Source organism: Pagrus pagrus (genome assembly GCF_965226575.1).
Source record: "Pagrus pagrus genome assembly, chromosome: 8".
Lineage (NCBI taxonomy): Eukaryota > Metazoa > Chordata > Actinopteri > Spariformes > Sparidae > Pagrus > Pagrus pagrus.
Genome location: NC_140192.1, coordinates 18,894,635 through 18,922,153, shown reverse-complemented (window position 1 = coordinate 18,922,153; position 27,519 = coordinate 18,894,635). Strand labels below are relative to the sequence as shown.

The 27,519-nt window shown below is 39.9% G+C and overlaps 1 protein-coding gene across 1 annotated transcript in view; it reads right to left on the bottom strand.

The window, feature by feature from the left end:
- htr7c (5-hydroxytryptamine (serotonin) receptor 7c) overlaps positions 1–20,932 on the bottom strand; it is a 29,693-nt gene extending 8,761 nt beyond the window's left edge. The window contains exon 1 of the mRNA XM_084359467.1: positions 20,133–20,932. Within this exon, the coding sequence (XP_084215593.1) occupies positions 20,133–20,596 (464 nt within the window). The 5' untranslated portion in view covers positions 20,597–20,932. The remainder of the gene's footprint in view (positions 1–20,132) is intronic.
- Between the last annotated feature and the right edge of the window lie 6,587 nt (positions 20,933–27,519).

Sequence of the window (27,519 nt, the reverse complement as noted above, 5' to 3'; positions counted from 1 at the left end):
AATGTTGCTTTAACCTCAGCTGTACTTTGTGTTGAGTGCTGATTTGCAATGTTAGCATGCTAACACCCTAAACTCAGATTGCAAACATGGTGTATCTGCTCAACGTCAAAGTGTTTGCAATATCATTGCGAGCATTTAAGCATCATCACCCCGTTTGATGTTTTGCAGGGTTAAATGCTCTTTAAACATGTAGGATCGCTACTGCATTTTTTTTTCATAAGCAAGGCAGGCAGATATATATATTAAGCAGGAAGCCATTTATTTATGGAATATTGCAGTTCCATTTTGCATCTTAACAATACAACGCATGCTTGCTTTTGGTCCATGGGGCACCATTTAGTTTCAGTTTTGGCCCCCCAAAGGAAAAAGTTTGGGTAGCCCTAGACTGTTAGTCTTGTAGATGTGTTGTCTTTCTCTCTTTTCCCGTCACAGTTCTGAGTAAGTATAAGATCTGATTTACAAGAATCTTAAGATAAAGTGTTACTAAACGATTTTACATGGTTTCAGTATCCGAGAGAGAGCCAACACAGACCTTGAAATCAATCAAACGCTCTCTTTGTCTGTAGCCAGGCACATTCAGGATCAAAAACACAATACAAGAAGCAAAAAGCACTATAATAATATACAGAGACAAACTGACACGCATGGTGTGACTACGACCAAAACAAAATCAATTTACAGCTCAAGATTAAATGTTTATTCTTAGGTTAAATTGCAAGTTACTCATTTGGAATCATCACTAAAACATGGGGTATATTTGTGGTTACTGTTTTGGCCTGTGAGGACTTAAAACAACAGCTCCCTTGGGGGGAAAGTCTGACACAAAAATGATATATAATCCTTTTGACTCAAGATCTCTGGCCAGCTGTGGCTCCCTAAATAATTCTGTTTTTCAATCCGCCACACATCGCACCCTCGACTACCCTTTAAAAACATCATGTTTCGCTTTACAATGCAGTCATAAGCTTTTGTAAATGGTAAGCTATTAACAGAATCATTGTGTGTACTTGAAAGCTACACCTTCCTCCAACACTCCCAGTCCTGATGCCTTTACAATGTCTATTTTACTTCCTCCTAATTGTTGTAAAGCAGTAGCTTGGATATTTTATGGCCTTCGCCGCACAGCACACCAGCTGTTCCTGTCGGAGGTTTACTGGCTCTCACAGCAATAGAGATGATAGGCAGCTATTAGTGCCACGGTGATAAATGGATTCCACTTCTAACAGTCAGCGTGTCCATCCGTGTCAGAGCTGGGTGTCCTTGGACAACAAAGCAAATATCCTACAGGCTCTACATAAAGTCGAGAAGAGACTAGGGTAATAGAATAGAGATGTGGCAAGTTAAAACCTGCTGTACACATAACGTCAGTAACCTCATATAAGGCCATCCAGTTAAACCGAAGATGAATAGACTACATTATAATCACAGACGACAGTAAATGGTGACTCATCCAGCTTTGTTGAGTGGATCGGACACAGGAATGTGACTTAACTGTGGGTCATACTACTTCATAATACTTATATAATAATACTTAATAAATTAGTTCATTCAACATGTCGTGAAACCACGTCTGAAGACTGACCCGCCACACTCGAAGGAGGTTTATAAAGCCTTGAATGACAGTGCAGACACAATAATCATTCAAATAGGAATGACGACACACACTTTTGAGTCTTTCATAACAAGTGCTGCATTTATTTGACCTTGATTACTTTCTCTCTTCCACACGCCTGCTAATCACTGCCTAAAGTGGGCTGGATTGTCAGTTTCAGGAAATTACATAAATTGTGAGAGGCAGCCCCCACCCCCAATTCAAACATCCAAGCAGTGCACTGAGGTGTTGTTTCAGACACTTTTATAACATCTGACAATATTGGCACCTTCAGTGCATCCGTGATCCTGCGTCTATGTTGAAGTAACACAAACAGAGAAATACCAAGTTATTCCCCGACCAAAGAACAAATTATGAAGCGTCTAAACTCTTCAACTTGTTTGTGGGCTGATAACAATGCAGCCAAAAATGCCAACTTAAAGTAACATTATCATTTTTTTTACCTTAAAAACACAGCTTAAAAATCATTTTGATGGTACAGTGTCTTGTGAGAGGGTGAGTGGTGTCTCCATCTCAGCCACTCTGCCCACCCCCCCAAAAAATGACAATTTCTACATAATGTTGCTTCAAGGCAAAACAGTGCATCATGCAGTTAAACATAATAAAATGGTTGGATATTTCAATGGCATGGACGGTTATGGCAGCACATGAGACACCTGATGTTTTCAATAGGCTATCAAATCGCCATCTTCAGTTCAAGCCTTTACTGTTGAATGTGTCCCTCTACTACAAACTGGACACTACAAAAACCATTGACTAGGCTCTGTAAATTTCACAAAAACACTTTTTAAACTAAAGGCAAAATTTGCATTAGCGACAGTTGAGAAAAAAATAGATGAGAGGATAAATACCATAAAACATGCCTGAACATCTAATATGAAGCTATAGCTTATCATTGAATTAGAACAAGAAACAATGCAAACCAGCTGGCCTGCATGCCTCTGTCCTAAGGTAATCCCAGCAGAACATCGCATTGTGATGAGATGATCAATGTTTTTCACGTCACCCGTCAGTGGTTTTAATGTTGTGGCTGATCGGTGTATTTCAACTGCCCGCTCCATCAAACTGCTCTTCACTACCGCTCACCATTAATGAGCCTTTTCTTCTTGTCAAATAACTACTTTTAAGGTCAACAATGACCTCTCTTGCTCAACATTAACATGCCCTACAGCCTTTTGTAAACTCTTACTCTGTTATTCCTGCTGCTAGCCGTTCTTCACTGGCCATGTATAGCTGTCACACTCGACAAGGTGAAAACACAGCACGAACCACCTAAGCTTCACCTTGTTACCAGGTTTAAGTGACCGCTGCTGCTATTTTCTGTTGCTGCTGCTGCCGGCTGTTTCTAGCAGTGGTTTCAAGCATGCATCGCGCTGAAACACACCACAGACATCCTGCCCTTGTCTATATATTACTTTACTGCAATGCAAAGCCATTTACAGTATGTGCAGTTTATTTTAGGTTTGAGAAAAAAGCACTTGAAAATCCCATTACATACATTATTATTTAACATGTTGTCTCTTTTAGGCTCCCTCTTCGGATTGTCCCGGTGGACATCATATGGCCTCGATCTTCGACTTGTGTTTCGACCTCTTTGTGCTGATAATAACAGCCTCAGAGAGCTTCTCTCAGCTCTGTCAGTCCTCGAGATACTTCGAAAGCACTCACACATATCTCTCGATCATTCAGTCTGTCATACATCACACAACAATGTGTCCATGTGTGGCTCCATTCATTCCGCTTGCACGTTCTAAGTGTTTTTTCCTTTTCCAACATAAGATGGATTTGTGACTGGGTGGGAAAGCTGCTTTAAATAGAATGAGTCACACAAAATCTTCTAAATACATTTCCTGTCATACACAGTACACCATGGCAAGAATGTTTCTGACTAAAGATTAGGGCCACGCTGCCAAATGCTTAGATAAGGTTAGGCAACTAGGCCAAGGCTTTGGTTATCTTGTGGTTAAATGAGAACATGATAAGCTAAATAATCTTATTCTTTCTTTCTTCGTTTTGTACGTTTTTGTCCTTCGTTTTTTTTTACAAATGCCAAATTTAATGTCTTAACCCATCAAAAAATTTTTTTCTGTCTCTCACGACACTCCTGTCCTAGAAATGATGTGTATATACTAATTGATTCAGTCGATAGGAAGGTAGTTTGAGCAGATGCTGGCCATTCAAAGTGCAGTGCTTTGACTCCAGAGAATGAGGTTCACATCCTGTCTATGGTTAGGTTTAAAGCACTTTGGTTAAGCTGATAGTGAAAGGTTTTGGCTTTTGTTGACTGTAAAGTTATTGGCACATTTAGTTTCATGTTTCCATTCAGTACACTGTGAGAGCCTAAACATAACCATTACTGTTAACAATTAGGTTAACAATTCTATTATCACTCCTGGAAAATACTGTAGAAATATCAGATATTTTGAGGGAAAACTATTAGCAGGGAACATTTTAGCTACAGTATGTGTTTGGTATCAACATTTTATGCCTTTCCAGATACATTTCCTCCAAGAGCGACTCTATTTTTGAACAAGTCAGAGTGAAAGTGAAGGAAAGTATAGTAGAAGGTACTCCAGACATGTCAATAGCCAGATCCTTGAAGGGTAACTTCACTGATTTTACACATTAAAGTGTGGTTACAGGTCCTGGTGAGTACTACTGCATATGAGCAAAAAGTAGCATAAAGCCTTTTGGCTCCAGAGGAAGCTGCATGTAACCTTATAAATTGCCTCTAGTGATGTCACTCAGTGGCTATAATGCATTGTGGGTAATATAGGTGTCAGGAAACGCTGTATGAATCTCCGTAGGTGTATGTATATGTATTTTGAATGATGATGATAATCTGAAAGATGAAAAACATACAAAGGCAAGTACTTCATCGTCATCTCGTCTGTTGATCTGAGTTATAATCAAAAGTTTGGGTGGACCTCAGAAGAATTTCCAGCTTCAAACTGGGCCCCGTCATTCTCAAGTTTGGGAATGCCTGAAATAAACAATTTAAAAACCCTCTTGGACTAGCTGGACAATGCAGCATTTTTTTTTCTGAGCACATAAAGTTGACACACAAAGTTGACTCTATCAGAGATATCTGGTTCTTACATGGACAGCGATTCTACAAACATAATGATCCTATAAAATCCAAAGCATCACTGTAGATGAAACTACCAAACCTCAAACATCTACAGCATACACATTAATACAGCAGCAATATCAATCTATAAACATCAGATACAATAGTAGTGTTACAACAGTTGTAGTGTGTTTTTTTAAGTAAAAGATCTGAATATATCTTTCACCACTGCATGTCTTCCTGTTTCTGGCTGTTAATATTCTGGAACAAAAACAAGTCGGTCACCACCTTAATTTCCATGGCCTCACCTATAAACAACTTTTATGTTACCAAAATAATGAGGTGAATACAAAACTTGCATGTGCATGTCAACAAACAGGCTTTATTTCTTTTTCTATTTTTTTGACCAATTGTGTACGGAAGCTCTCCAGTCAACAAAAACCTTTAGCCATATCCTGTGCCTCAGGTCTTTTAGGTTGTGCAGCATGTGGCTGTGCATTGTTTCCTGAATCTGGGCCAGGATGTTTTTCAGAAGTGATGAGACAAGCTAAAGTAAACAAGACAGTTTCCTGTGTCTCCAGGGTCTTATCGGTCTACCTCGTCACACCATTAACTGTTACTTTCTGAATGGATTTTTGCCTGCTTGTTATGTATTTAGCCATTGTCTCTGCTCCCTGTCAATTCCTTAATGGACTTCCATTATGATGGAAGCCATGGTGACCAGATTTGTGGTACCGCTACAAGGCTCTTTTTTTTTTTTTTTTTTACTTTTATGTTGATGTGTGTAGAGGGCTATGCTTAAAAAATATCTTAAATTTCAATCTAATATGGTATGTGAAGCACATTTGCTGTGGTCAGCATTCCGCTAACAACCCCAAAATCTGAAAACTCATTTAGTGAAATCCCAAAACGCCCTCTCAAATATTAATGAGTGTGCCAACTCTCGCCTCATTATTATACAATGACTGAGGTCTTTTAGTGGAAGGTGAATAAGTGCCAGCGAGTCCATCTTCCTCTCTTTTTCCTGTCATGATGATGTGAGAGAGCGAATGTGAAGAGCCCCTCCATCTTCGTCACCTTCCCTTTGGTTCTTTCACCGAGTGCGCTCTCTCTCAAAGGACACCTCCAAAACTAAATAAGCTAAGAGGAACTCTCCGATGTGGGGGAGGAATCTATTTCTCCACTTCCTCCCATTTTATATCTGACCTTTCAGGAAAATCATGTTGAACAATTTTAGTTACCAAGGATACAACAGACAGCTCCTCTTTTTAGTCGACTTACTTTCACCCAATTTGGCATCTCGCCAGCAGTTTGTATAGCTGAAGTAGCTGTGCGGCCCATTATATGTCATCATTTCGTGGCTCGGCAAATGTAAAAGGACAGTGAGGAGGAGTTGTATCCAACTTGTTCCTGAGTCACAAGACACCACCATGCAATATAAAGGCAAATGTTGAGGATGGTTCTTTTTTTCCACTGACCTTTTATTTCTGGGACATGGAAATATCACAAATGTTTTAAAAACAAAGCAAAGAACATGAAGAATGCTACTGATACCAGAATTATTTCTGAATTATGGTCCTCTTATCCACAGAATTCATTTTGTGTACACAAAATACGAGTCCCCTGTGATGTTGTTCTGATACGTTACAATTCAAGTTTGAAACATTTTATTTAGGATAAATCATATTATTTATGTCATATCTCTCATAGGGCTGGGCAGTATATCACGATGATATTGTGATTATTGTAATATTAGACTATATATTGTCTTAGATATTATTATTATATCGTGATATGACTGTTGTCTTTTGTTGGTTTTAAAGGCTGCATTACAAGTGATGTAATTTTCTGAGCTTACACGTCTGTTCTACAGTACTTGTTCTAATACTTGCCTTTATCCACTAAGTCATTATATCCATGGAAAACATTAAAAAACACAATCCCCCAGAAAACATAAACATAAAATACTTCAGTTGTTTCATTGATTGCTGCAACGCTGTTCTGCTGTGAAGCTCCAGAAATGTTTTGTGGACTTCAAAACTTCAAAAACAGACCAGCCCCCAAATTAAACCTATACAATTTATCTATAATACACAAAGTTCCACTATAATTAAATGCACACTTCAACTTACCCTCAGCTACAATGAACCTCCTCCATCTTTCAAAACATTTTTAGTGTCTTTATTCCCCAAAATAGACTCAGAAACTCCCCAAAATGATTGGCATTCAAAGAATTCATGCCAGGAGCCCAGACAAGAACGCTTTTCCCGTTAGAATAACAAATGTTATGATAAAAAAGTTTGTTTCAGTATCACCCAGTACCAAGGATCACTGCAAAACACATCTTTTGAACCTCTATTCAACATGACATCATGAGAAATGAAAATCCAATGACTGACTGAAGTCACATAGAGCAAAACAAGCTTTCATCTGTCTTACTACTGCCCCAAATCTTTTACATTATCAACACTCATATACTTTCTTAATGCCTTATTACATATGTCTTACATTAATAACTCTGAATAGCCTTATTGTTGAAGGGTGCCATACAGGTAAAACTGTCTTACCTTGCCTGAAGCCTCTCTCTATACTGTAGATGTACCTATGTAGGGCAACAGTTGCCTCACCACTTTGTTAAATAGCACCTCGTATGTAACATCATTAACAAAGACCATCCAGCATCATCAAAGAAGCAGATAAGTAAAGGTGTTTCAGCTGGATTGTGTACAAGTGTAAATTATTTTTAAAAGATATATAAATGATCTACTGGAGTAACAGCATGCCTTCACTCTTCAGCCAGATGTTGGCATTGTAATTTTAAAGGAGCATTATGTAGTTTTGGAGAAGAGATTCAAACTCAGAATTTCAATATTTACAATAGGTAACAAAACAAACTCAGAAATATATATTTTTTTTTTTCCATAACTGAATAAACAAGCTGTTCTCAGAGGAAAATACAGTCTCCAGAACACTGTTTGAAGCTAGAAAGGTGGCAGGGTCCGCCAAATATAAGCAAAGTAAAACAGTAGGAAATTGTGTTGTCCTTTAAGGTCAGTTTGTTTATTCAGTTTATTCAGTCATGAAAACAAAGAGAGTTTGTTTATTTGGTTTGTTTAGGCATTAAAAAGTGTCTTCCACATAACTACACAGAGCACGAACATGTAAATCAATCAATATGGAAGTATTCTATAAAGAAACATTTAGATAATACAAACGAGAAAGGGGATTGTGTTTGTTCAGCTCTGTCAGACGTAATCATTCAAGCGAAAAGGGCCGATGGTCGCTTTACTGCTTACATCAGCAAGACTGATCCGAGTGTTTTTCAGGAGAATAAAAGTAAATTGAATGTAATTACATTTTGCACCAGATGAAAGGTTTACAACATAAAATATGGAGATGAAATCTGTGTTCCTGTCTGAGCACAGTGTGCACTAACCGGACAGAGCTATGACTGACGACGGGAATATTCATCACAAGAGCAATTTCACTGCTGTTTATCTCGCCTACGAGCAGTGAGAGGGAGACAATAATTCACTTATTCAGCCTGTTTTTTCCTGGCAAAGCACGTTTACATGTACAGTATCACATTTATTCATTTTCTAGGATTCATCTTCACGCAGGTTAATTTGAAAGACAGGCAAACAAAATACCATTAGAGGCAAGCAAACACAGCTGTGACAACAAGGTAATAATACTGATAATACCAATCCGGTTAAATAAAGGTCAGTGCTGGTTACCAGAGCGGTTCACATAATGATGGGAAAGTAACAGCTGATTGAATAATAATGTTAACAGCTAAATGAGCTTAAACAAAACAAATTAAGGATTATTATTTAACAGCTACACTATATTTCGTCTACTGTGGACTATCAGTAAGCTGGTGGCTTCGAATCACAAACTCATTCATCTGAGAGTCACTAGATTTTGTGATGATTACGTGCAACAAAACCACTCATCTGTGCCTGCAAGGTTAATGCCTCCACATTCAAACACACTACAGCTGAGCATTAAGCTTTTCTCAGTTTCTGCTGAAGAAAAGTACTTGTGGTTCTTCTTAAGAGGCGTCTTTAACCACAGCAGTTTTGAACTTGCAGTGACATAGAGTAAATATAGTACACGCACTCTTATCTCACTGGGCCTCCTTCCTTGCATACATCCTCGCAGACCCACACGATCCACCCAAACACTGGCAAACTGTTCTGAGCTAGAAAGCGAATAGTTTTTAGCCGTGCGAGCTGCGTAGCTCAAGGGATGGCAAGGTTGGTCGTTCCACAACAGACATTCGTGGTCCCCAGAGGATGAGTCCTACTGACTTTTATTAAACCCTGAACTTTGCTGTAGCGCATCCAACAGGTCAAATTTTTCACTTATCCAATGAAATACCTCCACATCTACTGAATGGATTGGCTGTTCTTGCACCTTTAACATTTAGCTCAAAGCAGTACAGTCTCACAGAGCAGTTAGGTTGGCTGTAGACTATGGCTGTTTCATAGAGTGACTTTGAATAAAGTATTGCTGTGCTGCAGTGATGCCCTGGCTTTCAAATAATTTTCCCCAGACAAAAGTAAACATGCTTGTTTGGTCAGCAAAAATCACATCCTCATTCATTTTTTTACAGTGAAAGTAAAATGCAAAAAATGCAGTTAGCAATGTGACAGTGAGCCACAACAACAGCATTTAACTCTGGGCAATGAGAAGCTATCATACTTAATAGTGCTTGTAGCATAGCACAGTGTTTCTTTGTAATATGTTCCTGAAATGTACACAAAATCACACACAGCTTTGAACTTTGGAGTTGCATATCGAAACAGTTAATATACACTCTCCTCTCTCACCGGGGCTAATCCTCTGTGTGCATCCTCAAAGACACAGACACACAGCCATACAATCCACCAACACTGACAAACTCCTCTGAGCACCTAAAAGATAATGTTTTCAAGTCTTTCTACACTCCTACTCAACATACTGTATGCAAATGTGTTTTCAAGGAGCTTCGAGGACAAAAATCTAGAGACAGTTGAATCATGTTGGTGGTAAACTGACCAACAACATAAAACTTGTGTTCTTCTGATGGTCAGCTTGTCCAAGTGGTCTCATGACAAAGTCCAGTAGTAGATGTTCTGAAGATTCCTTATCGAATGTGATATGATCAAAAGCTCTAAAGAAGCTACTAATAGACCTCGTGGAGAAACCTGCCAATTTCCTTTGGTCAAGAATAAACTTTCAATCTCAAATGTTGTGACTGGAATCTTCCTATTCCCAGTATGTTACATATGCGCTGACAGGCATTTCAGCATGCAGAGCTTCCTGCAGTGCAGTGACCCAGTTAGTGGTCACTTCTGAGGCTCAGTATCTTGCTCAAGGGCAGTTTTGCAGCGATGGGTTGCCATAATTCAATTCTCTATGCCACAGCTGGAATACAAACTCTGTTCAGTGCTGTGAGTTAAATCACTAACTTCTCAGCATCTACCTGATCTGAGTAACAGGAAGAAATTCAGCCAAAATGTCACATCAATTTCCATTATAGAATAATACAATACTCTTGGCTAATGAGACAACCACTAAATACTGGTGCACAGCAGTGAATATACATGAAGAGTGATGTGTCGCTGTTTTGTTTCATTGTTTTCCTTTCCTCCAGTGTTTGATACGGAAGCCCCGAAGGGCAAGTGAACACATTTTTATCTCTGGTGGTCCTTCTTCTAAAAATTGTTTTCTCTCCTGTGTTTGTGACTTGAGTGAGAACTGATGAAGCTTTTTTTCTGCCAGTTCTCAAGTCACAAACACTGGAGAGAAAACAATTTAGATTAGACTTGATGAAAAAAAATGTATTCACTCGCTCCTCAGGGCTTCCGTAGTTTTATATAAGTTGTTAGCACAGCTGCTCTGTTGTTGTTAGTGGTGCTGGCTCAGGCATGTTTGAGCTGACCAACCAGAGGAGAGACAGGGGCTAATACAGAGACAGAGGGGGGATACAGGGACACAGCTCTGGTCAGTGTAGGAAAACTGATGTGTTTTTTGAGCACTTAAGCATGTAAACCTATTCTAGTAGTAACCCAAAATAGAATTATGGACCTGAAATCGTGCATGGTATGTCTTCTTTAAAGAGATTTATTTTAAAAGCTATTGCCTGTCCTCGCATTAATATGTTCAAAGGGAGACTTTTATAGTTTATGCTCCCTCTAAACATTAATGCACATGGATGCACGAGATTGGTCACTGTCTTAAATAAGTTAACTCATCAGTAATTGTATGTAAGATTATTCATAAAGCCTGATTTAATGGACTGAATAAACACACATGTGCTGCACACATGAACTAAATACCAGCACTTGAGTTGCATAGCTCGGTAGCAGCAGCAATATGCTAAATGTTTACAGCCTATTATCTCCAATCCACAGCATGATGTGCGTCTGTGTGTGTTTGTGTGTTTTTCTCAGCTCCATCAACAGGAAACCCATTATCTCACTGCTTAGTAAGTGTTCATTGGCCCTTTTGTATAATCTTGATGAATAATGGACCCCACCTTTGTTATGCCAAACACAAAGCATGATTTATGCCACACTAAAGTCACTCAGCACTTTGCCCTTTTCTTCCTCCAGCCCCCGGAGATTGCTAGGTAAATATGGTGACAAGCTGGGAATAGCAAAATAAAAACTTGGATCTCTATCTGTGCACTGGTTACTAATCCATCACCCTCCATGTCAAATTGCACAGGAACGTGCGACATACCAATACTGCTGCTGACGTAGGAAAGCTGCGCATCCCGAGCTTTTCAGGAATCAAGCGCTTTTTTAACAGCTTCCATCAACTTTAGGGTCATAAACACCCTATCAAAACATGAATAACTGTGTATTATTTCAGTTCAAGGAAGTTAAACAGGAAGATGAAAATGGGGTCAGATGTTTTTGGGGGTTTTTTGGATGAAAGAGGAGACATGCAAATGAATCAAAACATCAGCAGCCAAAAAAAAACGCTTCATAACCTAATTTTCATTTGTGAAAGCACTTTGGATGGATATTTTTGAGTCTTTGATCCATCAGTATCACTGCTGCTGTTTGAAATATGATGCAGAGCTGGATCTGGTTCAAGAGCTCACTTATTAGTTACGTCGACAGATCTAATTTAAGTGGTTCCTTACAAAGAAAACCAATAAATCACTGAAACAAATCAAATCACAGTCCATGTTATGGTGAAGAGTGAATCTCTGCACTATTAAAAAAATGTGGCAAATGTTCCACAGAGTCCCTTGTAAGGGCAAGCCTCTCTGCATAAGGCTTTGTCTGAGTTTTCCCCCTTGAACCTTCCCCTCACTTTGGAGTGCCCTCATAGTGGAGTATTCCTCTAAAGCTCTCTGCAGATCTACGAGGTGCAGAAGTCAAGATAAAAAACTGTGGAACGCTTCATTTAACATGACTTGAAACCAACAGCAGAGCAAAACTGTGCAGGCTTATCATTAGCCATGTTAGCAATGTGGCTCTAGGGATGGCAATGTTGGTCAGGCCAATCTCAACAACTATTGCTACAGCCCAACTATAACTGACACTAAAGGTGTATCTGAAAATTGTACTTAAGAACAGTACTTGAGTATATATACTACTATAGTACTTGAATTGTACTTTAGTTATTTCGTCACTGGTTGGTTTAAATTTTGACTCAAAGAGTTTCATTTTCACAGCAAATGAATATCGGTCCTAAATATTGCTTTTCAGTCTACTTGTTTTCTAATAATCTAAATCGGTTTCAGCTCTGAAAAAGCCACAACAGTCGACCCCTAATGCTGTTTTTAACATTTAGCTAAGAACACCACTGCTTTCAGTAAAGCTTCTCAGAGCCGCCAGCACGGCAGTATACAGCTGGCATTCTTTTCCTATTTATTTTTACTTTACTTCTTTTCATTTCCATGTCATCAGACGGCAGATAGAGCACAAGCCCCTCATCCGCTGCAATGCACAATTCTTATTGGATCATTTATCTGCAACCTGAACAAATTGAAATCTGCTAAATATGGAAAGTTCCATATGGCATGAATGCAGCATACCATGGTGGACCCAAGCTGGACCTGCTGTAGCTGCAAGGGCTAAATATATAGTTTTGCTTTTCTAATGAAACCCCCAAATGATAGTTGCTTACACCATACAGGATACACATCTCAAGTGAGCAGTGACCACTGACACAAAAACCTTTGTGGCGACCTCTTAACTCTCAGTGACAATAGAGAACAACCACAAAGTCAAGACAAGGGACAAACAACAAGCCGCTGTCATACTTTTTAGACTCTCCATTCCCACACACACCAGCCTATCTGATCATGCGATCAGCGGACAGTTTGTCTCTCACTCCATGTGCTTCTGTAATAAAAGTTAAACAGTCAGTCAACAGGATGGAAGCTGAGCTGCAGTTGATAGTACAAACAGCACTTATCAATGATTAACTTGCCCAATGCGTTTTTCTTTCACGGGGCTCTGAAACATCTCCATTGACAGCAGTTTTGCTCTGAAAGTGGTGCTTGTTTACAAGATAAGGGCACTGCTGGATTTAAAATTTAAATATTGTAAGATGAGAGTGGTTTGTTTCCACCTAATGAAACAACTGTAGTGGCTTGAAACATCGAATCTCTTGAGGCTTCTAAAGCCTCTAAAATTTAGCACTCTCTCTAAAATGTTGTGATCACAGGATTTAGGAATTTAGCATAAAATCCCATCTAGCAGCCAAACACACTTTCTGTCCTGATTTAGCATTCTTTTATAAGCATGAACTGCCTTTCATCAGATCGCACTGGCCTGGCAGGAGATGTCCAATCCTACACGTCTCGGCGAGGTGGCCGACAAGTGGGAAGTGAATAGTGCCTGAGAGAGTGGAGCTTAGGCGTCACATCACATTACCTGAGGATGCGTCAGCTGGGTCAAGTCATCTGTGTCTGCTGCTGCCGGTCTATGTTCCCCAGCTGCACTAAAGCAAGCGCCGTCTCTCCCGGGACAAACTCACGTGCCAAACTTCACAAAAAATATTATCAGATGTGGAGGGCGGGTCGATGCTGGAGCTGTGTGTGAACTTGGCTCATCATTGACACACCAGTTGGCAGAAAGGATATGAAGGCTGTGGCTAATCCTGCTGCCATCGAAGGGCCCTAGCTATAGCGTGATTTCCTGCCTCATATCCCCTGAAGGAGCTTATGGGTGTGATCACACCTACACTATATTTTCTTTAGCCTGAACCTTGATGGAAAAGTGTACTTTGCTGCAGTTCTGTGATATTTTTTCCTGACCTACATCCCATCCATTTTCTACAAGTTAACTGTTACTTTAGCCTGACTCTATTTGATTCTCTGCAAATTTAACTAGCGTCTGTCTTTTGCTATAATGCCCCTGCTCCATTCCTTCCATTCCGGTCTTTTCTTAGACGTCTGAGGAGCTACAGAGAAGGACTACCCTCTCTTCCCACTGTTGTGAATAAATCATTCATATTTGACGTTTGAATTATTGAACATACAACATATTACTCTCAGTGAAGGTAAAAACTGACTGTGGCCAAAAGAGATGCTAACTTTTTTGGGGAAGCGGGCATGAAAGCCGCTAAGCTTCATCTCGGAGTGCACGCTGGAATATCTTGCAAGAGAGGAGGCTGACATTCACTTAGAGGCCTTGGGTATATAAGGTCTCATTTATTTACTTCACTACACTCAGACTGGACTCTACTCCTCTGACTGGGTTAACGCTGTGGTCGGTTATGTTCAATTTGCAGTGGTTGAATCTCCACCTAAAGAGGCTGGAGGTGCTGAATGGGTACTCATCCATAATAAATCAGCATTTGCACATATAGTACAAAATCAATACCACTGAAGGGGATTCTGCAGTCATTTTCATGTGACCCAGGTTACATGACAGGAAATCTGCCAATAGCTTGCTGTTATACCAACGGGTGCAAAATTAGGTTTCATAAGGGAAGTTATTGCTATAAGACACTGTATGTTTGTTTGTTTTTCAAGCTTATTCATGTTTATTATAAGTGAAATGTTATTTAAAGGGTGGAAGGCAACTGCTCACCTTATTAGATTCATAACACATGTTAAAGCTGCTGTAAGCGTTATTTTCTTATTTTAAAAAAAGTGTTCAATAGTTATTCCAACAGCAATCACTGTTATAGTGTTTGGTCAGTAGCCCAAAATGTTCTGGTATCCCTGCCCACGTTATCCAATCAGGACAGAGCACTGATAAAATAAAGAAAGAGCAAAGAGAGCTGCCTCGATAGAAAGAAAGGAGTCGTGCAAGTGTGTTGAAGTAGAGAGGAGGGAGGGAATTGCTAAATGCAAAACAGACAGGAAGTTAGCTACAATGCTTGCAGCAGCTTAAAGTATGGTCAGTGAAGAGACCTTATTAACACTTTAATTTGCAGTAAATGTTATGATATCTTTGTGTTTAGGCATGTATGAAGCATTGTGGGAAATTTTGCACAGGAGCTTTGCATGTTTGCTTTGTATTTAACTTGCAAAATTAAATAGAAACATTAATACAGAAGGTTCCTTTCTGGTTATTTAAGAATTATTATTCAGAATTTTTCAATTGATTTTCCAGAAAATTAATTGTATTATATCATAATATGCATGACATTGTGAAAAAAATGAGGTTCTGTCGAATTTCTGCGTTGTGCTGGAAGCCAGTAGTTACTTTATGTTAGCAGACTCTCTCGGACACTTGTAAACGGCACTGAGACGAGGCACTCAGTAACGTACATAAAGTCACAAAAACGTCCACAGGCTTGGACAGGCAACCGACAGACACAAGGAAGATCTCATTTTTTTACTTCATGTTACAATCCGCTAACATATGGCCAATTAAATTGTGATTAATATATTCATGCATCAAATTGTTACAGAGAGCTCTTTGAAGTTGCAGACAGTTGTCCCCTAGATGATACTGTGAGCAATCCCCCTAACCACAGTGAGAATACTATTTTCCTGAGTTTGCTGAGACAGGAAGTAGCCTACATCTTTTCTTTCCAACCACTGTCACCTGTGTAGATGGACTGCTGCTCAGAAAGCATAAACAGTCTTTTAAAAAGAATTTCAACATTAAATATGTGAAATGTCTTTACAAGTCACCATTTAACCACAAGATGACTGCATGTGCACATTCAGACACAACACAATGAGACCTATAGAAGACTGGATAACCAACTGAGCAAAGTGGGCTACCTGCCACAGGGCAGTGCACTAAATTGTAATAGCAACTAAGAACATTTTTAAGCAGATCCTGCATTATTAAAAAGGCACTCCTTGGATTTTACACACCATGTTTACACATCACAGCAGGTACTTACAAAACATAACGTTTTCTCTAGTTCTCGAGGGAGCTTTTTAAAGCCATACAGCTTAAACGATGTGAGAATTTATGCAGGCAGGCACTAACAAAACACACTAGTGTCTTCCCTTATGCTTATCCTAATGCAGGATTTAGTGTTTTGTCTAACTTTACTGAAGTGCATTGCTGGAGTAAATCTATAACTAATCTTGTCTGCCGCTGTCTGTTAAAGCACAGGGGCTCAATACCTACTTTTAAATACTCATTATCTCACTTTATATCGTGGCGGCCTATACAACTCATTTTAGCCCCAGAACCCCATGTGGTTTAAACCAACGTTGATTAGACTCGTGTTAAAGCAGATGGTGAATGTCAGAGAAGCTCTATTCCACCAGAATGTCAGCAGTCTCTCTGAGAGCATCCATTGAAGCCTGTCAAGTCCCTGCAGGATCATAAATTCATTGGCCTTGTCCCCCAGGGACCACTCCTCCAGCATCACATTGTTCGTAAACCTAAAGGCGCTCTGAGAAACAATCAATGTCCCTCTGTGGAGGAGAGAACCTGCTCTTCAGGGACCGACAAACCCCCACAAACAAACATGATCAGTCCTGAGCCTTCCTTCACCTTCATTTTACATTTCATGTCCTTGCATGGGAAGCCTAAATGACAGGGAGCCTTAATTACATCTCATCTTGTGTCTAATTGGCAAATCTCATCCTAATGAATTATCGTGCTGATTCCCATTGTGAATCATATGCCAAACACACTCTGCACTGTTTAACTAGAACAAGTCTGTTTTCATGGAGATCAGCTCATGCAGTTTACACAACTGTCTGTACACCTCGTGTGGGGGTGAAAGTAATCCTAAACTCACGTCCCATCGATATCAAAATTCTCAGTCAGTCTTGTGGTCAGCGAGAGGCAGGAAGACATGGAAAAGTCATTCTGAAATGGTATGGTTTGATTTCATGGTAGCTGATTCAATCATCCACTCTCTTTCCAGACATGCTCGCTCACAGGTGGGTCCATTTGTCCTTTCTGAGAACACACTATGAGCAACAATGGCCGTGAGACCCGACAGTGCCAGTTTGCGACACTCCCACTTATCCTCCACTGAAACACAAAAAGAGGCCCGGTTGAACCCTCCGACATTGGTAAATGGTAAATGGACTTTATATAGTGCTCAGAGCGTTTTCCAACACATGCCATGTTCACCCATCACCCACACATTCATCGACTGATGGCAGAGGCTGCCATGCAGGGTGCCAACCTGCTAGTCAGGGGCGATACAGTGCTTTTTACTTGAAATATTTCTGTCAGTCATTCACACATGGATGGACGAAGCATTGAGCAATTTGGGGTTCAGTATCTGGCCCAAGGACACAGCTGAGCAACATATCAATACCATATCATTATTGTGATATAAGACTGTGTATCGTATAAGATTTGGGATATTGTTACATCCTGATATGGCATAATTGTTGTCTTTTCTGGTTTTAAGGCTGCATTAGGGTAAAGTAATGTAATTTTATCAATTTACCAGTCTGTTCTACTTGTTCTAACACTTGCCTTTACTCACTTTTTCATTATATCCGCATCGCTGATGATTATCTATTAAAATCACATTGTTTTAAAGGTGCACTATGTAGTTTTGGGGAAGAAATTTTAATCAGAGGAGAAATATCTTCATTGGCTAAGTTATTGAAGTCGAAACAAACTAAATAAACACACTCTTCCTTTTCTTGACTGTATAAACTAGATAAACAAGCTGACCTTAGGACAACATCATTTCATAGTATTATACTTATTATATTTGGCGGACCCTGCCACAGATCTATCTTTAAACTGTACACTCTGGACTTTATTTTCCACTGAGAACAGCTTGTTTATTCAGTTATGGAAAAAATACATATTTTTGAGTTTGTTTTTCCACTCATTAATACTGTAAATATTAAAATTCTGAGTTTGAATGTATTCTCCAAAACTACATAGTAACCTTTAAAGGGGCTCTGTGGAACGTCAGTGTTGTGCTAAAAGTCAGTCGTTAGCTACTGTTGTTCTCTGCTAGCGGCGCAGAGAGACACTTGCATAAAGGCACATCCTTTGGACTGTCGTGAAAAATCCAACCCGGGCAGTGTATTTGTAAACAATGCAAAAACATAGTCCACAGGCTAGTATAGGCGACTGAGAGAGACGGGAAAGGTCTCATTTTTCATGACATGTTACAATCCGCTTACATTTGGCCAATACAGAGTGATTAATACATGTTAATTGCTACAAATTGTTACATAGAGCACCTTTAATAGTTTGTGAAAGTACCATTCCTACAATATCATCACAACATCAACATCAAGGTATTTGGTCAAAAATATTTATTTTAAATATTGTTTATATCTACTATATAACTATACTATATAAGTTCTATTAAATGTAGATGATGTCCTCTCTTTGTATATTTGCTGGGTCCATGATGAAAAAAAGGATGTAGCCAAAGGATGTGTTCCTTGTTCCGCACTGACAGAAGAGGCCATGCAGCTCATGACCTGACTGAGGATTGAGCATCCACAGATGACTTACAAATCACACACAGTCCATGCATCTTCAAGAATCACTGTGACCTCTGTGACATTTAACCTAACCCCCTGAAGAGCTTGTCAGCTTCTACCCAACTAATCTAGTTACCCTCTATCCAACCAGCCAAGAACACATTGAACATCTGTCAGTTTCGACAGAGCAATCACACCATATCACAGCATTACATCTGTGATCCACCTCCTCTCATAATATCGCTAGCCCTTCATCCACACCGGAGTGCCTTGTGTTCAGTGCATCCACAAGAAGAAAACGTGCATAATCCTGGCTGTAATGCACTGAGGCAAAAACGCCTGATAGGCGAGCAGGAGGAAATAATCAGATCATCAATACCACAACGGGTTTCTGTCTTCATTATAGTTACTGAGGGAGAACAGCGACACAAATCACTTGACTTTTATTTCATTGTGGATTATAGTGGGAGCAGTGGACATGTCTCATTTGTCACAAGCTATCAGGCTCAGCTCTGGCATTATGAGCTGCTGATACCTGATGATGGGTGCTCGACCTTTACTCTGCCATTTTTGATTGTGAATTTTAAAGCAACTCACAGTTTGACGTCCAGGAGTTCACTTCCATGAATAATTTTGAAACAGTATGTTAAAGGTGCACTGTGTAGTTTTGGGGAAGACAATTTAATCAGAAGAGAAAGATCTTCATAGACTGATTGATTTGACTAAATAAACAAAATCTTCGTTTTCATGACTGAATAATCTGAATAAACACACTGACCTTAAAGGACAACACAGTTTTAATTTGTCATATGTCCTTGCCACCTTTCTAGCTTCAAACAGTGTTCTGGGGACACTCTTATTTTCCTCTGAGAACAGCTTGTTTATTCAGTCGTGGAGAAGATAAATATAACTGAGTTTGTATATTACATCATTGTAAAAAAAAAAAATCAGAGTTTGCGTTTCTTCTCCAAAAGTACATAGTGCACCTTTAATGCAAAACACTAAATTGCTAAACCTCATATCTATGAGACAGAAAAGCAGTATGTGGGCCATTTCTTCAAATTCAACTTAACCTACTGCACTGTTGGTTTAAATGCAACTCCAGCAGTTTAACACACATCTACATAGATTTGAAATGCAGATTGTTCAGGGGGCGTGGTAATAGAGAGCAGGTGCGACCTGTGTGTCCTTAACAGATGAAAGACGACGGTAACTCATATATCAAAGACATGGCAGTGCGTAATTACGGTAAACACTGCCCATAGTCCGGTCAAGCAAATTAATTAAGCGTGTTGTAAATTAATCACAGTCTGCGTACCAATTTTCTGGTTCAGTGCTTTCAGCCGCGCAGATAATCAGCGGAATCTGGAGTTGGGCATTTAGAAGCCATTCTCTGGCGCAAAGGCGTTTATGCGTTCATCACCTCATTTGCACTCGATCTGCTGCTGCCCTCAGTGTGCCTCAGTGGTTAAGTGCAGCTTATTAAAGGTCATGCATGTGGCTCCTCCACGCAGGGCACACTGGATGCGTAATTTCGGTGCCATCGCAAACAAACGGGCTTTAAATATCACAGCAGCTTCAGTTGCCAACTTTGAAAAACTTACCTGTCGACGCTGATCACACACAGCGTCATGATGGAGGCAGTGCAGCACATTACATCCATGCCGATGAAGATGTTGCAGAACGTGTCTCCAAAAAGCCACATGCCCCCGGTGAGGTCCGTCACTATCACAAACGGCATCACAACTATGGCCACAGACAGGTCCGCCACTGCCAGGGACACCAGAAGGTAGTTTGAAGGTTGCCTCAGCTTCTTCACCACGCACACCGCGATCACCACCAGCGTGTTCCCCATCACGGTGACCGCCGTGATGATCGCCAGCATCACCCCGATGATGATCTTCTCCGGGCGCCCGAAATCCTGCAGCTGCTCCCCGCACGACTCGTTCCACATGGTTGTGGGACTGGCGGTGAGGGCGTTGTGAAGAAGCTGCACAGTGCCATTGATAACTTCGGAAATATCCTCCTTCTTGTTAAGAGTGAGCTCAATTCCCGAAGTATTGAACATCACGACAACGTAATCTCGGTCGGGGTGCAAGGGACGCCTCGCCAGTGCACTCCAATTACGCGCATATTTGGATATGTGTAACCTGCTCCCGGCTCCTGTCCAGCGGTTTTAGATCGAGGCTGTTGCAGCTGCACGACATCAGAGCTGCCACGGACTCACAAAGGCTCTTGACTGGTTCCTGATTAAGAATGATCCGTGTGAAGAAGTGCTGTAGGTGGATGCTCCATTCCCAGAACGAACTTCTACTCCCAAACTAAGAAATGAAAACAAAAGTTACAGAATCTAATCATAGCTGCTCCCGGAGTGCTTGTGTCTCAGTGCACTAACCAGACTGATATGGACTATTTGGGGAGTTGCGCTGCGCAAACCGCACCTATTCGTGTGACGCATCACTTGAGACGCACAGACAGCCTATAACTACTGAATACGGGAGATAAGCGCTTCGCTTTCAAAGTGGAGTTAGGGAGCTGCAAGCGTGCAAAACCATTAATAGTTTAGTGGCCATTTGTGCATGGGGGGCACAGGGTCCCCTCTCCAAACTGCACCTTGACTTAACGCAGAGGGTACAGGGCTGAAAATAGAGATTCGGTTTTATTAAAGGTGCACTGTGTAGTTTTGAGAAAGGGCTTTTAATCAGAAGAGAAAGATCTTCAGTGATTGTTTTTTGTTATGCCTAATGAAACTAAATAAACAATCTGGCCTTAAAGGACAACAGAATTTCACACTGTCTTATTTTGTTTATATGTGGCGGACCCTGCCACCTTTCTGGCTTCAAACAGTGTTCTAAATGTAAAAGTTCTGAGTTTAAATTTGTTCTCCAAAACTACATTGTGCCCCTTTAATCTCTCAGAGTATTCCTACTCCTCGGTACACATTGTCACCATGGTCAGAATAAGCAGGTTGGCACCCCTGTGACAGATTTTTGGTTTAAAGCCCTCAAACACAGCCAAGCTTTCTTTCTTTCCTTCTTTCCTTCTTTCTTTCTTTCTTAAGAAAAAAATGCAACTAAGTTTGCTTTAAAGAGATTCCAGTTTTTCCCACATGCCTCTTGAATTCGAAGAACAGACAGGAAATGAACCTCCTGGCATGTTTCCAGCTCCTCCAGCAAGCAGAAATCACCTGTTTATAAATAGAACAGCTCAAATGCAACACAAAACGTTTTCTCTCGTAGTGCAGGCCTACGACATGCTTTCCCCCTGCTCGCTTCGGCTCCTCAAATTCAAGCAGAGAAAGTCCAGCACGGCCGATGATGCTCGAAGACAGGATGGACATATGGGAGAGCTTCCCAGGACTTTGGCTGCTTGCATCATCGTCCAGGCAGCAACAGCTGTGGTGTGTTTGTCCCCTCCGGCTCTGGAGGGGCCAGTGCTGTTTCCCACAATTCCCTCAGCCTGCCATCACAGCCCCATCACAGGCTATAGCCACCACAGCCATGGCCTTTTACTCAACATTATACTGCTCAGTCCGACAGACAGGTCAGTCATGATTGTCACATTGGATTAAAGCCAGCGATCACTGACTGTTTCTCCTCAGCCTCCTGCTGTCAGGGAATATTTTGCTCATTTACATTTAAGATATTGCAGATGCTCGGATGTCAGAGGAGGGCCATGTTTCCGGGGTGGAAATCCTCAGAGGGGAGTACTGGGGGCTTATGCAAAGCAACCTGCCAGCATGTCCGTAATGAGAAAGGGGTTAAACAGGTATGGCTTAAGCTTTGGGATCAATGAGGAGACATTGGGGGGGGTGGTGAGGAGTAAAGCTGCAGCAATTAGCCGATCGAAACAAAATTAGTTTCTGACCATTATAAAAATCGATTTATTATTTTCGCTTCCACCTCACAGATGTAGGGATTTGCTGCTTTTCTTTGTCATGTATAGATAATGAAGAGTCCCTGATATTTGTTCGACAAAAGAAGCAGTTTGAAGATGTCACTTTGAGCTCAATTGCGATTAGATTTAATACCTTTTTTTTTTTCTTGAAAATATTAGGCAGATTAATTGATAAAAATAAATCATTTTCATCGTTGTAGTCCCAGTCAGGAGAGCATGGCAAGAGAAATTCAGATCAACCTTTTGCAAGTTGTCAACAGTTCCTGGAGCTGTTTCTTTGTTGCGAGCATAGACAGTCATTCAGGCATCATCATTTTGGGTCTGTGTTCATTTTGTATATTTCGTATTTGTTTTGCATCGACTTATTGTCATTTTGCATCTTTGTGTAGCAGTTTGCCTGTGTTTACGGTTATTTTGAGTTTGTGTAGTTGTGTTTCAGCTATTTGTGTTCACTTTGTGTTTCCTTGTAGTTGTATTAGGTCTTTTTTTGTTGATTTGCATGTATTTGTTCTCACTTTGTGTTTCTTTGATCGTCTTAGGTCTTTTGACGCCATTTTGCATCTTTTCCAGTGCCTTTGCCCTGCTTTAGCTGTTTGTGCATGTCTTTGTAGTCAATTTCCCTCTCTTTATAGTTGTTTGATTGACTATCCAACAAAAATGTTAACAGTAACTTCAAACAGAGCTTCGGGCCCTGGGCCAGTGCTCAGTGGGCCACTTCAGTAATCCATCCAAGTGTCTGGTGCCTCCAGGCGTCAGTATGTATGGACTCTGTTCTAACACTTGAGCATATCATTTGTCGACAGTTGAACTTTGGTGTAACCAGGTTCAGCCTTTAATAAAACCGTGGCGTGGTTTTTCAGAAGTGAAAGTGTAATTTGAACCAATTACAGGAAATGACCTCAAAATGCAGGACTTGTTTTGATCCCCCCGTGCTGCCAAAAATCCCTGGTGGCATGTCTGGATGTCAGGTTACTAAGACTCTGTCCAATAAACAAGCCCCATGTGAGTCCATGTGAGTTTTGCTCACAAGCCCGAACCTTCTAATTGGGCAGTAAGAACCTTAATGAAGCCAAAATATAAGTAAAAATGTCCTGACCATGGCTGCCATCAAGTTTAACATTTTGACCTGTAATTACATCGACACGTCAATCATTTCCTGATGTTTAAATGTCAGAGCGCGCTGCCAAAAGCAGCCCTTCAGGTCTTATCCAAACATGCTGCATTAGACATGACAGGTAATGCTATTGACTATGTTGGCTCGGAGCCCATCTGTGCCTCCGACATGAACTGGCATAATGTTATCAGTCAGTCAGTTGAAGTCAGGTGTCTGTTCTTTAGATGCAGATTGCAGCTGAAGGCGGACAGGTGGAGATGGTCCGTCTTCGTCGGCCTGGGCGGAGATAAACATTGTTTATCTCGTTTTCTCTGAGGCAAATTGAGGAGTTGCGAACATGACCTTAATAAAGTGACACAATCAGGCGCGGAGCAGGAGCGCTGGGCAGCAAACAGGTAATTTCATCATGACGACAAGATGTAAGAGAGGAGCATAAGAGAACATTTGTTTTAGAAGTGTTTGTCTGCGATTTAGTGCTGAGCTCAAAGCGATGAAAAACAGACAATATTGCAAAACCATAAGTGTTTTCTTGCAAGTTTCAATCTAAGCTTTATTCATATAATTCATGTTCCTAAAATGAGTTTTATTCTGCCAAAACATTTTTATGCCAAACAGTTGCTTTTTTCATTTATTTGAAACCCATTTATTTTAATAGCACATTATCTAAATGCACAGGTAATGCTGCCGCCAGGCTGTTAACACGTACAAAGAGAAGCGACCACATTACTCCAATCCTTGCTGCTTTTCATTGGTTCTCTATGAGTTTTAGAATTGATTTTAAGATTTCACCGCTTGTTTTTAAAGCCTTAAATGGTATGGCACCTGTATCTGTGAGTTGCTAACTTCCTATGAGCCAAAGGACCCAATTAATGGTTCCAAAATCTTGACTCATGACCAAAGGTGACCAGGATTTTTTGTCCGGCTGCTCCAGTTGTGGAAATCTCTTCTTATAACTCACTTTTTTATCATGTTGCTTTTAACTGATGGTATTTGAATTTAACTGATTTGTTATTTTTAAACTTTTTGTCTTGTTTCTATTGTAAGTTTTGGGTCTTATCTTGTTCACACTCATTTTAAACCACTTCTTAAAACCCACTTTTAAAGACTTTTTTTTATGTGAGTTCATCCTTTTTTAGCTGAATTTTAATTTTTCCATCTTTTATTCCTTTTACTGCTCCCAGTCTGTTTATCTGTTTTTAATTCCTCCCTTGTGTTTTCTTTTTGGGTCCTTTACTGCTTTTATTTCTTTTTAATCTATTTATTGTCAAAGCACTTTGCTTTGGGAAGTGCTATATAAATAAAGTTTATTATTGTTATTGTTATTATTATTATTATCTTTATTATTATTTTATTATTATTATTATTATCTGCTATATTACCTGTTTTGACTGTATTATTATCAAATCAAGCTCATCAGCATCAGTACAGCCAAAGACTTGAATCTAAATAGAGATATCAGTGATTCAAAGTGTGGTCTTGCGGAAAAGAATGATCTTAAAATAGAAAAATAAAATAGTTAACTCACGGCCTCTGTGTGATTCTGTCTTTTTCTAGTGCAGGAGAAAGTCATTCTGAAAGAGGTTACGGCTTACAACTTAAGATTACGTATTGAAAACGCACAAAAGAAAAGAGGTCATTTCATTTTCCATCATGAACCCCATTATATTAAGCCCATTAACAAAAGTGCTTGCCTTATTTTGGACGAATAAAAGTTAAAACTCCATTTTCTAAGTCATGGCCAGAGCAACAAAAGACTGTTTAGTTGTATATTAATAAATGTTTCATGTCTTTTCTCTCTCTTAACACAGACTTTGCTCTCAGCTGCTATTAGCAGTTTCCACTGTGACCTTGTTGTTCACTCTGAGCTTTTCAGAAATTGAGTCAAAGTCAGACACATGTTACTCCTCACTGAAGCAACATTGCCAGTGTTGTTATGAGTCAATTGGACAAACTTAAATTGTATATATTTACCTTACCTTTAAGCTTTAATGCTAAAAAATCTGCTTTGAAATTGAATATCTACAGTTTCATCCACAGGACACAGTGTTAGAAACCAGAGCTCTTCTCTTCACCTCCGTCCAGGGATCGTCCTTATCTGGAACAATGGATTGTGCACTGCACCTGTTAAATGAACAATAAAGCACTAATGAACACATGTATATGCAGCCTTAAGCATTCAGAAATGTTTAACTGACATCTTCGATCATTTAATATAAATATGATTCAGCTTTTTACCTCCACCAAGGAGGTCATGAGCTTAAATTATGGTTAAGTAGTTATGGGTGGTTTAGAATTCAGAGCAATACTGGACTATGGTGTTTGAGTGCCATAGTTTGTGTCCTATTCTACTTTTTAGTTGTGTTTCACAGACTTGGTATAGTTAGTAGTGTCTGTGGGTTTTATTCAAGTCGTGGAGCAAATTTTCAATTTCTCAGGTTTTTTTTTGTACACATATTGAACAATTTGTGGGGGAAACTCAAGTGTTAATGAATCAAACGCCTACAGTTTGATTTTCATCTTTTCAACACTAATAACACTGCTCTGAAGATATTTTTATAGTCTGTTGTTTTATGCATCAAGAAAGGGAAGTAACGGAATACACCACAGAAAGAGGCAAACATGACAGTTTGTCAGTTTCAGTGATGTGGGCAAGGCTGACTAATTACTAAGAAAGAGAGGGTTTTCAAATTTTTTTAAGCTTCATTTCTCCGCAGAGTCGGGTTTACGGACCAAGCATGCTGCACCTGATTCACACCTACAAACCACCACGTATCTCTGCCAACTCTGATCTCTGCACTGACACAGTAAGAGTGAAAGTGACTTGTTGAAAGGAGCGTCACAGATGAGTAAGCTACCTGCAGGAAGCCACAACACCTCACACTTCCCAGGGTTGAGATGTTCACTCCCAACATTTAAACTGGTCTGAAATGAGGCTCGCTCTACAATAATTAGGATAAAATAAGACCTTCCCACTGACAAGCTCTCAGCTACACTGCTTTACATTTACATTTTGCTGAGGTTAACGTATTCAGAGCCACACACAGGGAATAGTGAGTCAATATACAACATAATTGACTGCTCCTACTTTGACAGCCACTGTAACATCACACATAATTTGTTTGAATCTGATGTCGGTTTGGTCTTTGATTTTCAGGGGGCAGTGTTTACATTCATTATGGAGGGTACATTTAATTTTCATACCTGCAGCAGTCCTCGTTATATGTCAATATATACATCCCTCGTCATAATTTACAAGCCTCGTCAGGTTCACTTTTTTGCTTTTTATGCGATTGTTGTACTTGAAGCACCAAGGATAAAGTGGAATTTGTTGCAGGCTGACTTTATAAGAATAGAAAGAGGCATGCCCAGCAAGCTAAAAATATCTGTTTATAATTGTTCAACTTTAAGTTCCTAAAAGTTGACTCAAGGAGAGTTTAAACACACTATCCCATCTGGCCACTCCCCAGAAAACAATAGAAAAGGACCAAAGCAATGCTTACTTTCTGGAACAGTGATTCATTTATTCCTGCAGAGTCCAGGTGTGAGCACAAAGTCATCACCTCTACACCTCTGGGAGCATTTTTGTGATTATTCCAAAGGAGTCTAAGACTAATTGCTAATATGTCTGACCGGTGACCTGAAAACTAAAGCTCTGAGGGCTTTCGGACTTTTAAGAATGTTAGTCCACCTCCGTCGACATTCCTGTTAGAAAAAAAAGTTTTCAAATTACAAAGAGAAACAAAATCTATGTGCATGTCAGCAGCTGACTTTAGGTAGGAGGTCAAGCATCTTTTCATCATGACTATCTTTTAAGTTGTGCTTTTTTTGTATCCAAAATAAATTTTTGTAGTTGTAAAGTGAGACACTTAGCAAGATCCAAGATTTGTAAAACCTACTATTTTCCCTTGAATGCCTTAAAACTGCTGTGATACACATAGCCAATACACAGTCACGGTAATTTTCCAAAAAGGAAGCTATTA